The sequence below is a fragment of the Drosophila eugracilis genome, unplaced genomic scaffold (genome assembly GCF_018153835.1).
Source record: "Drosophila eugracilis isolate 14026-0451.02 unplaced genomic scaffold, ASM1815383v1 contig_1197, whole genome shotgun sequence".
Lineage (NCBI taxonomy): Eukaryota > Metazoa > Arthropoda > Insecta > Diptera > Drosophilidae > Drosophila > Drosophila eugracilis.
The window spans coordinates 2,242,110-2,255,279 of record NW_024571981.1 but is presented as its reverse complement, the minus strand read 5'-3'; the positions used below and the strand labels follow the sequence as shown (position 1 = coordinate 2,255,279).

The 13,170-nt window shown below is 39.4% G+C and overlaps 5 protein-coding genes across 5 annotated transcripts; all 5 read right to left on the bottom strand.

The window, feature by feature from the left end:
* Positions 1-462: 462 nt before the first annotated feature.
* Positions 463-3,057, bottom strand: LOC108118494 (UDP-glycosyltransferase UGT5). The gene is given in 5 exon segments (XM_017231227.2): positions 463-1,498; positions 1,563-2,136; positions 2,139-2,190; positions 2,192-2,398; positions 2,951-3,057. Coding segments are annotated over 4 exon segments (1,629 nt in total). The 5' UTR covers positions 2,276-2,398; positions 2,951-3,057; the 3' UTR covers positions 463-579.
* Positions 3,058-3,697: 640 nt separating this feature from the next.
* On the bottom strand, positions 3,698-5,582 carry LOC108118408 (UDP-glucosyltransferase 2). The gene is made up of 2 exons (XM_017231083.2): positions 4,836-5,582; positions 3,698-4,774 (listed from the first exon to the last, which is right to left on the bottom strand). Exons 1-2 carry the CDS (start codon positions 5,531-5,533, stop codon positions 3,844-3,846), a joined length of 1,629 nt encoding a protein of 542 aa, XP_017086572.2. The 5' UTR covers positions 5,534-5,582; the 3' UTR covers positions 3,698-3,843.
* A 752-nt stretch (positions 5,583-6,334) lies between these two features.
* LOC108118404 (UDP-glucosyltransferase 2-like) lies at positions 6,335-7,956 on the bottom strand. The gene has a single exon (XM_017231080.2). The coding sequence runs from the start codon at positions 7,904-7,906 to the stop codon at positions 6,335-6,337; it is 1,572 nt and encodes a 523-aa protein (XP_017086569.2). The 5' UTR covers positions 7,907-7,956.
* Positions 7,957-8,325: 369 nt separating this feature from the next.
* On the bottom strand, positions 8,326-10,896 carry LOC108118434 (UDP-glucosyltransferase 2-like). Its single transcript, XM_017231139.2, has 2 exons — positions 8,718-10,896; positions 8,326-8,333 (listed from the first exon to the last, which is right to left on the bottom strand). The coding sequence occupies exons 1-2, from the start codon at positions 10,312-10,314 to the stop codon at positions 8,326-8,328; spliced, it is 1,605 nt and encodes a 534-aa protein (XP_017086628.2). The 5' UTR covers positions 10,315-10,896.
* Positions 10,897-10,998: 102 nt separating this feature from the next.
* LOC108118436 (cytochrome b5-related protein) lies at positions 10,999-12,958 on the bottom strand. Its single transcript, XM_017231141.2, has 5 exons — positions 12,794-12,958; positions 12,560-12,683; positions 12,171-12,501; positions 11,727-12,109; positions 10,999-11,669 (listed from the first exon to the last, which is right to left on the bottom strand). Exons 2-5 carry the CDS (start codon positions 12,655-12,657, stop codon positions 11,156-11,158), a joined length of 1,326 nt encoding a protein of 441 aa, XP_017086630.2. The 5' UTR covers positions 12,658-12,683; positions 12,794-12,958; the 3' UTR covers positions 10,999-11,155.
* Between the last annotated feature and the right edge of the window lie 212 nt (positions 12,959-13,170).

Sequence of the window (13,170 nt, the reverse complement as noted above, 5' to 3'; positions counted from 1 at the left end):
GTATTTGTATTATTTAAAAAGTTGAACATTTTTTCTGAAAACAAAGGTTTTAATATAGGAAGTAATGAAGATCAAACAACTAATTAAGCAAACAAATATCGTAATTACGAATAAATTATGGAAATATATGCAGTCGTCACCGAAATAGACAGAGCGTCAGAGAGAACACGGAAATATCTGTAGATAATGACTCTCAGAGTGTACGTCTCCCAGTGGAAGTCTCCCACACCAATCAACAAAACAAATGTTTTCTACTTCTGTTAATTGTTGACAATGTTATTAACATTGAGTTTCGGCACTCAAACAAAGTGATAAAAGGGCAATGCAGATAAAGATAGTTCAATGATAAGATACTCGGAAGTTTATAATGATTATAGGCTGGTTACTGATAACATAATGCCGCAAACATATTAATTATAACCAAGGCACTCTTACCCTAGTTTCATAATGAAACTATTTACATTTTAAAATTTTTTGAAAATATTTAATGGCTTTTAGTTATTTTATACAAGTTTTTTGGTCGTTTCACAGTATATTTTTTTAAATTTGTCTCTATGTATAAAATTCGTATAATCCTATCTACTGCTTCTTCACCTTCTTCTTCTGAGAAGCTTTGTTCGAATTGCCAAATAATTTGCGCCAAATAAACTTCCACACTATCTTGTTAATAACGAAGAGGATGTAAAGCACCAAGGCGGCGACGATATAGATGTCCAGATTATTGCTGGCAATGAAGTTCATGTGAACCAAAGGACTCTGCATGTGAGCAGCACCATGATGACGGATCACGTACTCCGTCCAGTAGACCACCGACTCCTGGGCACTCAAAGGACGATCGCGATAGAGTTTGGAGAAGCTCTTTAGCTTCTGAGAGAACTTGGGATTCTCGATCACCTCTTTGATGGCCGCTTTGAACTCTTCCACATCTAGGGTGAGCAACGGCAGTTGTAAACCATATCCACTGTCCGTCAGTTTGTCGGCATTTCCCGGTTGATCAGCGAAAACAGGTAGTGCCAGCATGGGAACTCCATGGTATTGAGCTTCCGCAACACCTCCCTTGCCAGCATGTGTGATGAAAAGATTGATCTTAGGATGGGCTAGAATATCATCCTGAGGAAGCCATTTCTTATACAAGATATTCGCTGACTTTCCAGGCAAGTTCTTGGGGTCGTCCCACTTCCAGATCACCTGCTGCTTCACGCTGCTCAGGCCCTTGAAAATAGTTTCCACCACTTCGGGTTTGATATGTTCGCCCTTCAGATTAGAACCCAAACTGAAGAGTATGGCTCCGTGCTTTCCCTTCTCCAAAAACTCTTTGATGTCTTCTGGCAGAGGATCGGCCTTGGTCTTAACCTGAATGCCTCCAATTTCAATAATACCAGGCACGTTAGGACGGATGGGACCTTCGCTGATAGCATGACCATTGCAGAAGGCTAGCGAAACATTTCTTTTGGCCGTCTCGAAACTAGGCATGGACTTGTCATTGCCCCAAAGTCGGCTAAAGGGAAAGATAATTATTTTAGTTTTTTAATCTTTAAGTAAATCCAGCGATAAGTACTCACTCATAGAACGTATTGTATTTGTGGTTCAGGTAAATATTAAGAGCATTGAAACCAATAGTGCTGGCAAAGTTGTGTAGCCGCTGTTGGAAAGTCATGGGCTGACCAGGTGGTGCCGATATATGCATTTGGGGGACACTGGAAAGCTCAGGATTGCCGAGAACCTCGTTAACCATCATCATTGGCGGGCCCGACCAGGAAACAATTACGGGGCAATTGAACCGGGCACCCAAGGCCACCTGATAGGTATTAAAGAAGAATCCGACGAAGACAACGTCGAACTTGTTGCCCTTGTTCAGATAGAGCTCCTGGAAGCGCGGATCTTCGAGTACGTCCACCTGCTTATCAATAAGCAAGCCCAGTGAAGTAAAAATCGATTTGAAGGTGTTCCAAATCGATGGCTTCTCCTTGACCATAGTGGACATGCCTTCGTTAAGGATCTTTTCATCCTCGGCATTCATTGGGACCACAATGTGCTTGATGCTCTTATGGGTCACCTTGGGTGGCACGGCAGAAACGACTGTTATGTTGTGACCCTTCTCGGCCAGCGTCTTCATGATGGACATGTGCACGATAAATGCGATGGACTGTGACTGGTGAAGACGCCCAGGATGTTGGCTCCTTCGCTGCCCTTGGGGCATCGATTGCAGGGCCAAAAGGGCAACCAGAAGGCCACCCAAACTGCAGCCGATCCAACTGCTCCGGTTATGTGTCATGACTAGCTCTGTCCAAGTCCAAGTACAAACGTAAACTGATTGGGGTGGAAGCAGCCGGTGGCTATCTTATACTCGGTTGGTTTGGCCGATAACGGACTGATAAGATTCCTTCAATCGCTTAATCTGCAATTTTATATATTTTTATATTCAGTAGCATGAATTTCATAAAGAGTTTGTTAACTAGTTATTACGTGTTCTTTGATTTAAGTACACGTTATATTTTGGCTAGGGAAACCAAAAAAACTATTTTCAAAAATGGTTTGTTTAATTGATTATCTTAATTATTGATTAGAAAAATATTTCGAAGTTGTTGTAGGGTAAAGTGCAATCTTTCGCAAATATATTTATAACATGAATATACGCTTCTTGGCAACAAGTGTTTCCTTAGTGCAAATCTTTGTTTTTGTTAATGTCTAACAAGTTATTACAAGTATTTTAGGAACACTATAAAAAAATATCGTTGAATATTTTAAATAAAGTAAACTAGTATTACGTCAAATTAACTAACGAAAAAGACCATAGCCAATATTTTCAAATAATTTAAACTGTAAATCCACAGGTTAAAGTGCAACCTTGTCACATTGTCAATGTCAACTTGTAGGTTAACTATTATTTCATTGAATTGGCACTCTCCCTTGATGACTCCAACACAACAATTATAGATATTCTAAATACCTCGTCTATATAGGGACACCAATGTGAGCCCCATTAAATAATATAAAACAAATTTGGAAAACAATACGCGTTCGGCACGCGCTGCCTCGATAGCTCTCGAATCACTGAGAATTGAATCCGAACCCGAATCGGAATGACACGATGAGATAGTTCTCGAGAGGAGAGAACAGCACACAGTGGGAGGCCTCTAAAAATGGGAGAATGTGGGAGCAACCTGTTAAGCGACTGTGTTGTTCTAGGTCTGGGAATCTCTGTTGCTGTTTTATTAATTGCCGGGTTGTGTAAGGTGCATGACATCAGTATCAGTAAATTAAACAGTGCAGGTCATTGGCTGCACTTGTGTTTTATGTAAACAGAAAGGGTTTTTCATAATTAAAACTTTTGTTAATAAAGTTTTCAGATTATTATTATTATTATACTATAGCTTATCTTGGGGAAAAAGTTTTAAATTTTATTCAAGTAATTTAATTATTTTCAATTTCGCACAAATCCACTACTGTGAAAAACTGACTTAAGATTGAGCACAGAGCGACACCAAAAACTGCAATGATTAATTTGGCCTTTGTGTTTCTCTAACCATACATATGCATTTTTTGTGAGCAATCATTTTCAACAGATGTCGTTTTTATACAGAGTCATGCTTTCCGGCACAGCTTTTATCTCTCGAGTACTTCTCGTTTATACCAACCTATAATCAGCTTTTTATACATTAAAAGTAAAACGAAAAAGAAATTTCAACTTTTTTTTTTATTTAATTTAATAATATGTAAACCTAAGAACCACAAACACTTAGAACACTTGATCACTAACATCGCGAGTAGCAATCCATGCAATTTTGTATTTCACAAGGCCAACTTATATTACGTATACGCATTGATAAGATGGTTGAACGATTAATTGCTTTTAAGCTTGTCGGGGACCGATTTGCTTTGACCACTCACAACTTTTAAAATGTTGCGAAATGCAAATTTAAATATGTATATCAGTAAAATAAAAAGAACTAGACTGACAGTGATAACTACTCCATAGACATCGAGATTGTTGCGGGCCACGAAATCCATGTGAATGAGGGGACTCTGCAGGTGATAGGCTCCTTGGTGACGCAGAACATACTCGGTCCAGTAGATAACCGATTGACGGGCTGTTAAGGGACGATCCCTGTAGAGGCTAGAGAACTTCCCGATAGCCTGTCTGTACTTTGGATTATCCAAGACTTCGTGGATACTCTCCTCCAGTTCTTCCTCCGTCAGCGTGAGTATGTCTAACCATTGACCAAAGCCAGATTTTTTCATCATTTCAGCATTTCCCTGTTGATCTCCAAAGATGGGCAATGCCACCATGGGAACTCCATGATATTGGGCCTCTGCAACTCCACCCTTGCCTGCGTGGGTTATGAAGAGCTTTGTCTTGGGATGAGCCAGGATATCATCCTGGGGAAGCCAGTTGTTGAAGTATATGTTGGATGCATTTCCTGGCTTGTTCTTTAGATCCTCCCACTTCCACACAACTCTCTGGGGAAGTTTTGAAAGCACTTTGTATATGACATCTATGATGTCACGTCGAAAGGTATTGGTATTCACATTGGTTCCCAAGCTGAAAAAGATTGCACCCTCGTCGGCATTGTCTAGGAACTCGGCTAGCTCCTTTGGCAGTGGGCTGGCCTGGTCCTTCACTTGTATTCCACCAATTTCAATCGATTGAGGTACTGTTGGTCTAATAGGTCCTTCGCTTGGAGAATGATAGTTATAGAACAGCAGGGAAATGCGACGCTTCATTTCGTAGTAGTTAGGAAAGTCCGGATCAGTCTCATTTCCAAATAATCGTCTGAAAAGGAAATGAACTCTATTACACATTCTTTTTTTTAATTTTTAAGGAATGTACATACACGTAAAACTGGTTCATCTTGATGTCCAATAATTTGTTAACAGTAATCAGGAAAGAATGCTTAAAAAAGTTGCCGAACCTTTGGCTAAATTTCATGGTGTTATGGTCCTCTTCAAGGGCTACATTCATGGAGGGCACGTAGGATGGATCGTTGACATTACCAACAAAACTATCCATAAAAGGCATGGGCACGCCCACCCAAGTCGCTATGACTGGACAGTGCAGCTTGGCGGCGATTCCTAATTGGTAGTCATTGCCCATGGGACCCAGAAACATCAAATCGAATTTGGTCTGCGGGTTTTCGTAGATCTCTTTTAAATTAGGATGAACCGTAAATTCATACTGTCCCTCAAATTGTTCTGCTGAGTTGATAATGGTTTTCATGATGGTCTCAAAAAAAGAAGGTTTCTCATTAGACACCTCTGCCATAAATTCCTTTATATATCGTTCTCGCTCTGGAGTTGGTGGTGCCAAGATAACTGTGATATTTTCATGTGGGGGCAATTTTGGTTTCATCTGGGTCACCACCGTGATGTTGTGACCCCGATCCGCCAATGTTTTCATCATTGCCATATGTATAATCACATGGGAAGGACTGTGAGTACCAAAAATACCCAAAATATTAGCTCCATCACTGCTTGGGGTTTTCGCGCCGAAAAGTAGTATTAGCAAGCACGCGATCGTACTATATTTCAGCATTTTAAATGAACTTTTCAATGGAACCGGCACTACACGACTAAGTTTCAATTTGACTTCGTTGCTTGATTATAAAGTATTGCCTGACATCAAGTCAACACAATTGACCATTTTAAACAATATTAACTGATATAGGTTGTTTTGTTTTTGCTGCGACGCAATGACTGGACATATTAGAAAGATCTAGCTAGGGTCTGTCCCAACGGGCTGAACTTCGTCTACTGCCGCTATCAATAGGGTTTCTGTCTGCGTCCTGAGTCATGATTAAATGCTCTAAACTTAAAAAAACGTGGACTTATCAACAAACTTAATTCTAATCGTACATTATCATGTTTATGACCTTGTTTGAAGGCGAACACATTTTGGCGGTCTAACTAAATGTAGACGATGAATGACATTCGGTTTGTGATAGCAGAATTTGATATATTAAACTACACATTTATGATAATTGCAAAAAAGATTAATTGCGTAATTGATAAAACTTAAGGGTTTGTTTATATAACACAAGTGTGTATTAGCCTATAAATGTAATGCCTAAAAAATACTCAGTCATTTTGGCGTAGTATCGACATCACATATACAGTATTAAGGTATATAGGTATCAAGATAAGGTAATTGAAAATACATAAGCATTGGCATAATTTGTTAGTTGCTGCTTGAAAGAACCAAGTTTATGGTGAAATAATTTTTTGGTATCATTTCAAAGTTTTTTTTATTTAATTTATTTACAATTTGTTCTATTACAATACATATTATATTAATACAATTTTTTTTATAATTTAAACTAAATTTTAAAAACATTTTTTATTCTTTCTTTTTCTTTTCTGGAATTTTTGCCTTTCCTCTACATTTTTTTATTATCGATTTCGCAACAAATCGAGCTAGTAGCAAAAAGATAACCAGGATCGTTGAAATTAGAGCGTAGATATCCAGGTTGTGGAGCTCAATAAAGTTCATATGCACCGCTGGACTCTGTAGGTGAGGGGCTCCATGATGTCTCAGGATGTACTCCGTCCAATAAACCGCTGTTTGTTTTGCGGTAAGGGGTCGATCTCTGTACAGGGAGGAGAATTTGCCAATAGCTTGACTGTACTTCTTGTTAGTCAAGACCTCATGCAGTGCCTCTCTAAGACTATCCTCTGTTATAGTCAGCAAATCGAGAGCCAGTCCATACCCTGATTTTTCCATAGCATCAGCGTTTCCTAGTTGATCTCCAAAAATTGGTAAAGCCACCATGGGCACACCATGGTACTGTGATTCGGTTATGCCACCTTTTCCGGCATGAGTGATGAAGAGTTTGGTGTTTGGATGGGCCAGGATATCATCCTGGGGAAGCCAATTCTTATAAAGAATATTGGATGAGTTACCGGGAGTGATTTGCAGATCCTCCCATTTCCAGATCACATTTTGTTTCAGTCCTGATAGGACTTTAAAAATGGTGTCGACAATTTCCGGCTTCACCGCGGAACTCTTGATGTTGGATCCGAGAGAAAAGAAGACAGCTCCCTGCTTGGACTTATTTAAAAACTGATCTATATCCTTGGGTAGTGAATCAGGCTTATCCTTCACTTGAATACCTCCGATTTCAACAATGCCAGGAACTAAGGGTCTAATGGGACCCTCGCTATTTAGATGGGAGCCGACAAAAGTCAAGGAGATGTTCTTCCTCAACTCATTAAGGGTTGGCTGATCCTTTCCAGAGAAGATTTCATTATAAATTCGAGTCAACTTGAAATAAGATATTGTCGTAAAATATTGGAAAAACAATTTTTTAGCGAAGTTTTCAATTCTAGCCAGAAAACCCATGGGTTGAATAAAAGTAGAGCCTGTAGTGGGTACATATGATATCTCCGAGGGATTGCCCATAAACATGTCAACCACTGGATTGGGAGCCGACATCCAGTCGATTATTACAGGAACCTTCAACTTATGTGCAACTCCCAATTGAAAGTCGTTAATAAAGTAACCCAATATCATCAAATCAAATTTGGTCTCGTAAATCCTCTGGAACCTCGGGTCATGGAGAAGTTCTGCTTGTGCATTGATCATCACTTCCATGCCAGTTAGAAGACGATTCATGGTGCTAATAAGTGAATTTTTTTGCCCGGCCATTTCGGCCATTTGGTTTTCCATAATAAGCTCCTGTTCCTCGTTCATCGGAATCACAATCAGTGTAATATCCTTGTGCATTATTTTGGGCTTCAGCATAGAAACCACGGTGACATTGTGTCCAGCTTCGACGAGGGCCTTGGCCACCGACATATGGATGATCAGGTGAGAGGGGCTATGACTGCTGAAGAGCCCCAAAATGTTAGCTCCCTGAGTGGAGGCCAATACACCGAGTAGCAACAAAAGTACAGAGCGAGCCGCGAACATTTTTTAAAAAATTTTTTTGTGACCCCTCCGGTCAATGTGAAAATAAGAACTGAAGAGAACTGGGCTTGCGGCTATCTATTTATGGATACTGCCTGTATTTTGATTCGCTTATCTGCTCCCTTCGATTCCTGAAGATACTCTTATCTTAAGCTCTTAATAGCCTGACTGGACTCTTTACTGTTATTTGAGTTGGTTACCAGTCACTAATGGTTTAAGTACCTTGATAAACGCTTTTGTATTAAACATTTTTGGACAATGAAAAAGTAATGCTATTTTATTTCACAACTCCAATTATTTTTTCAAAGCGCGATATATGATATAAAGTAATAAAATGGGGTATTCAAAGTAAACTTTAAGAGTTTAAGAGTTTAAGAGTTTTGCCTCTCTTTGTTTCTAACAGTACTCTTATCCAGCAGCTCTTAATGTTCTAGAAGAGTAGATTCTATTTTCAAGGTGTTTTCAAAGAAAATTTTAAAAATACAATTTTAATATATCTCTTTGCCTCTACCTTTTAAATGTTTATATTTATATTTTCCAAAATATAAATAACAATCGGATCTACTAACAATGCAAACATATATTAAAATAATATAAAAGTTATGATTTTCAGTATAATCAGTATATAATAGTAAAACGATAAGAAAATTTTATAGTTTTATCGACGATTTTTTACCGAAATGAGATAAGGTTACAAGCCGTAAATAAAATTTTCAAATAATAACGATGATAGGGCAATTATTTTTTTTTAAATAACGCTTTTATTAATAAAGATTTAAAATAACCTAGTTAAAATTTCTATATAAACTTCGCCTTTTATTTATTTTTTTGATTTTTTTTTGGTTATTTTTTGACTTTGAGATTTTTGCATTGACAAAAACTTTGCGCCACAGGAATTTCCCAATTAGTCTGGTGAGGAGCACGAATAATGCCAGGATTATTAAAATCAAAGCGTAAATATCCAGATTGTTCAGTTCAATGAAATTCATATGCAACGATGGACTCTGCAGATGGGGTGCTCCATGATGTCTCAGGACGTACTCCGTCCAATAGACAACTGATTGCTTGGCAGTGAGGGGTCGATCTCTGTACAGGGCGGAAAATTTACCAACCGCTTGAGAATATTTCTTATTTTCCAGCACTTCGCTGATGGTGTTTCTAAGGCTGTCTTCCGTAATAGAGAGCAATTCTAAAGACAATCCATACCCTGATTTTTCCATTGCAGCAGCATTTCCGGGTTGATCGGCAAAAATGGGCAAAGCCACCATGGGAACCCCATGATATTGGGATTCGGTTATGCCACCCTTTCCGGCATGTGTAATGAAGAGTTTGGTGTTCGGGTGGGCCAGGATATCATCTTGGGGCAGCCAGTTTTTATAAAGAATGTTGGAGACATTGCCTGGCGTATTCTCTAAGTCCTCCCATTTCCAAATCACGTTCTGCTCAAGGCTGGACAGGACTTTAAAGATGATCTGAACTATTTCTGGCTTCACCGTGGAGCTCTTAACGTTGGAGCCAAGAGAAAAAAACACAGCTCCCTGGGTGGACTTATTTAAAAACTGATCGATATCCTTGGGCAGAGGATCAGGCTTATCCTTCACTTGAATGCCTCCAATTTCAACAATGGCAGGAACCAGAGGTCGAATTGGACCTTCGCTGATTAAATGGGAACCGACAAATGCCATGGAAATATTTTTTCTCAACTCATTCAGAGTTGGCAGATTTTTATCTTCACCGTAGATATCCTTATATATCTGTGTTAGCTTAGATTCAAGCAGTGTACTCATGTACTTGAGAAACAGGTGCATGGCCAGATTCTCCGCTCTCTTTAAGAAGCCCATAGGATGCGTTGCAGACGTGGCTATGTTGGGAACATATGAAACTTCCGAGGGATTTCCCGTAAACTCATCAATTATGGGATTGGGCGCTGTCATCCAGTCAATAATAACTGGAACCTTCAGCTTAGCTGCAACACCCAATTGGAAATCGTTGAGGAAGTAACCCAGTATCATCAAATCGAATTTGGTCTCCAAAATGGGTTGGAACCTCGGGTCCGAGAGCAGATCAGCCTGCGCATCTATCATCACATCCATGTCGTTTAGAAGGCGATTCATAGTGGTCAGAATGGAGTTTTTTTGCCCTGCCATGGTGGTCATTTGGTTCTCCAGAGTGCGCTCTTGTTCCTTAGTCACCGGTATGACTATTAGGTTGATGTCCTTGTGCATTACCTTGGGCCTTAGCATCGAAACCACGGTTACGTTATGTCCAGCCTCCGCCAGTGCCTTAGCCGTTGACATGTGAATTATTAGATGGGAAGGACTATGACTGCTGTAGAGTCCCAAAATGTTTGCTCCTTGTGTGGAAGAAACTACTGCCAGGAGCCATAAAACAACGAAGCGTACTGCGAACATTTCTAAAACTATTCAATTGACTTCTCCGGCCAATACTAAAATAAAACTAATGAAAATTAGGTGAGCGGCAAGCTATATATTGGTGAACGTAACCAACTATCTGGCACCCTAATCGCTTATCAGCTCCATAACAGCGAACGGTAACCTTAATCTACGTTCGTATAAGCGTGTAATGCGACCTATTACTATCCTGTATAATGGTTTGGAAACTTAAAAAAATTGTTACTGAAATTTCGTTAAGTACTTAAGATCTAAAAAAGATATCTTAAATATATTTAATGTTAAACACGTTTTTTATTTGTTAAATTTATATAGTTTTTAAAAATCTTTTCTATGTTACATTTAATCTTTTGGTACAATTGGTGTATCCACCAATTGCATTATCACGATGACTCAGCGAAAATGCCTTTCCATTTTTCCATATGACAGTGTTTAGTGCTTATGTAGGTCTCAAAGGAAATTATTAAGTTTATTTAACACTCGCTAAACTCTCACCTTAAATATGTTGTAAAAATGTTTGTGAAATGCTTCACCACCTAATATAATTAAGCCTAAACAGTTTTTTTAATGATACCTCACAAACACCATAAAAAAGCGGAAACGACCCAAAAGCTTTTAACCGTCGTTAAAAAAAAATAAAGAGACTTTAAATAAGCTTTTTAACTTAAGAGCACAAATAGCTAGTACTGTAAAAAAAATCAGTTTATAAGAGAAAATCAAAAAAGAATAATCTATGATTAATTTAACAAGTCTGTTTGTCTAATCCCTATCCCCTATTCCATCACATTATTTACTTATTTTGCTACAATTTATAGTAAAATAAAGAAGCCTCAGCCCAACTCTATTTTAATTTCTTACTACCCGGTGGCAGAGGATTCTTTTTGATCCTTAGCAATTGCTCATTCTGCCCTTTAATGTGACCCCAGTGATTGATCTCCCTCAGTTCCACGTCGAACTCTTTCATTGTTTTCTTTAGCTCAGGGTAGAGCTGCTTGAGTACTCCATGATCCAGTGTGGGAAATAGATGATGCAGGGCATGCTCACCAAAGTGGGTGAGCACCAAGAGATCAGACCACTTAATGTCTCCGCGATCTATGATCGTATCCATCTGATAAAGACCCCAATCAATGTCCTGACGTTGAGTATCTCCATCGTGAAGAATACGAGGATCATGATGAGCTGCTGTGAGACCAATAAAACCAAAAATAAAACTGCCCACGGCTAGGATTATTTGCCAGCTAACAAGAGTTGCAAACAGGCCAACGCCGGTGGAGAAATATAGAAAAACCGGTAGGCTCAAACCGATAAGATCGTCCCAGTACAAACGGTATGTTTGGGTCAATGACAGAACCAAGCTATAGAGATATAAATTTCGTTAATATAGTATATGAAAAGCTATTTCAGTTACTCACCGCAGGAGAAGCTGTCCCTGAAACAGGACTACATATACCACAGGAGAGATAATCACAGAGATCCATCGCTGAGTCTTACTGGCATAATGACGATCAGGAATCCAGCATAAAAACGGCTCAAACATTGACATCTCCAGATCGTGCAGCGAATTAGCATAAACATGATGTGATAGGGCATGAGATATTCTCCAGTTCCGGTAGTTCATCAAAGTTAGATTAAAGGTGTACATCCGCCAACTATCGCGCTGATGAAAGTAATTGTGGGTGGATGTGGCTACCCAGCAAAGGGACAAGCCAGCTAGACTCTGGAGGATCAATGAGTCCAGAAGTGTACCTGCCCAGCTAAAGAGGAAGACGGACACCAGGATACCCAAATGAAGGAACTGAAAAGTTCAAATAGTTATACACCGATACAACATTTAAATTTAATAATACTAACTTTACCTCTGTTTTCTTGGTGGGAGAGTAATCTATTTTCCTCAGCTTTTCTCGCACTCTCCGTTTTAGGGTCATGTAGAAACCAGTCTCTTTGAGAGTGAATTTGTAGTTTCTCGGTTTAGCAGCCTTACGAACTTCGAATTTGCTCAGCATTCCGCGAGCTCGTTCCTCGATATGATGCGACTCGAAGGGCTCGGTGATATCCGTGCCCCTGGTGCATTCTATCCAAGAAGCACCACCCGGATGCCGAGCGGCAAAGTCGCTCAAGTCGTAAAGCTTATCGTTAATGCGCCAAAGACCTTCGGCCTCGTCATCAGCATTTTTGCCCTCCAGCCAGCTAAGCAAGGGAAAATTATAATTTTCCTGCATTTTTCATTATTATTTTAGATTTATACCTTTCACTTGTAATAGGTCGATGCTGGCGATAGCTCGGATAAGTTCTCGTTATTCCAGATACTTTCCAATCGTCATCCTCTTTTATATTGGGCGTCATTATCAGTGCAACTCTCGCAAATCAATCTACACGAATAAAATTAGTTAATTTTAACCAAAATAAGTACTTTGAATGGCTGTGCTTAATCTTGGCTGATAGCTAGCTGATTGATTCCCAAGTTCAACTTAATACCCACCGATAGAACCGGTCGCTCTGTGCACCTCCAGTGAAGACAACCCGCAGAGTTTGTTTACGTAGCGCCTACTAAACTTTTATTTGGAGCGTCGCTCGGCTTTTGTTTTCGTATCACACTCGACCGATCAATTAGTAAAGCTCTGATCCGAGAGTATCGCTGTTGGAGAGCTTTCCTCTCACTGCTACTCACTTCTTCTTATCATGGGCCGACTGAAAATGGAATAATATGTCAATGGTATTCGGTGCATACTTTTCTTTAATGTCAGGGCACATGATTTTCATCTTCCTTAAGTAGTTTATGGTGCCCATAAGGTTCGTCATTTCATGCTCCCTATCCGCCTCATGTACCAGACATTCGATAAGCGCATATATCATTTA

Bases quoted from the DNA above. Each gene is read 5' to 3' on its own strand.
- LOC108118408 (XM_017231083.2), bottom strand. From the start codon at position 5,533: ATGCTGAAATATAGTACGATCGCGTGCTTGCTAATACTACTTTTCGGC. The intron at 4,775-4,835 runs GTATGTACATTC...TTTCCTTTTCAG, and splicing joins AAGATGAACCAGTTTTACGT to ACGATTATTTGGAAATGAGA.
- LOC108118404 (XM_017231080.2), bottom strand. From the start codon at position 7,906: ATGTTCGCGGCTCGCTCTGTACTTTTGTTGCTACTCGGTGTATTGGCC.
- LOC108118434 (XM_017231139.2), bottom strand. From the start codon at position 10,314: ATGTTCGCAGTACGCTTCGTTGTTTTATGGCTCCTGGCAGTAGTTTCT.
- LOC108118436 (XM_017231141.2), bottom strand. From the start codon at position 12,657: ATGACGCCCAATATAAAAGAGGATGACGATTGGAAAGTATCTGGAATA. The intron at 12,110-12,170 runs GTAAAGTTAGTA...TGAACTTTTCAG, and splicing joins CTCCCACCAAGAAAACAGAG to TTCCTTCATTTGGGTATCCT. The intron at 11,670-11,726 runs GTGAGTAACTGA...ATATCTCTATAG, and splicing joins CAGGGACAGCTTCTCCTGCG to CTTGGTTCTGTCATTGACCC.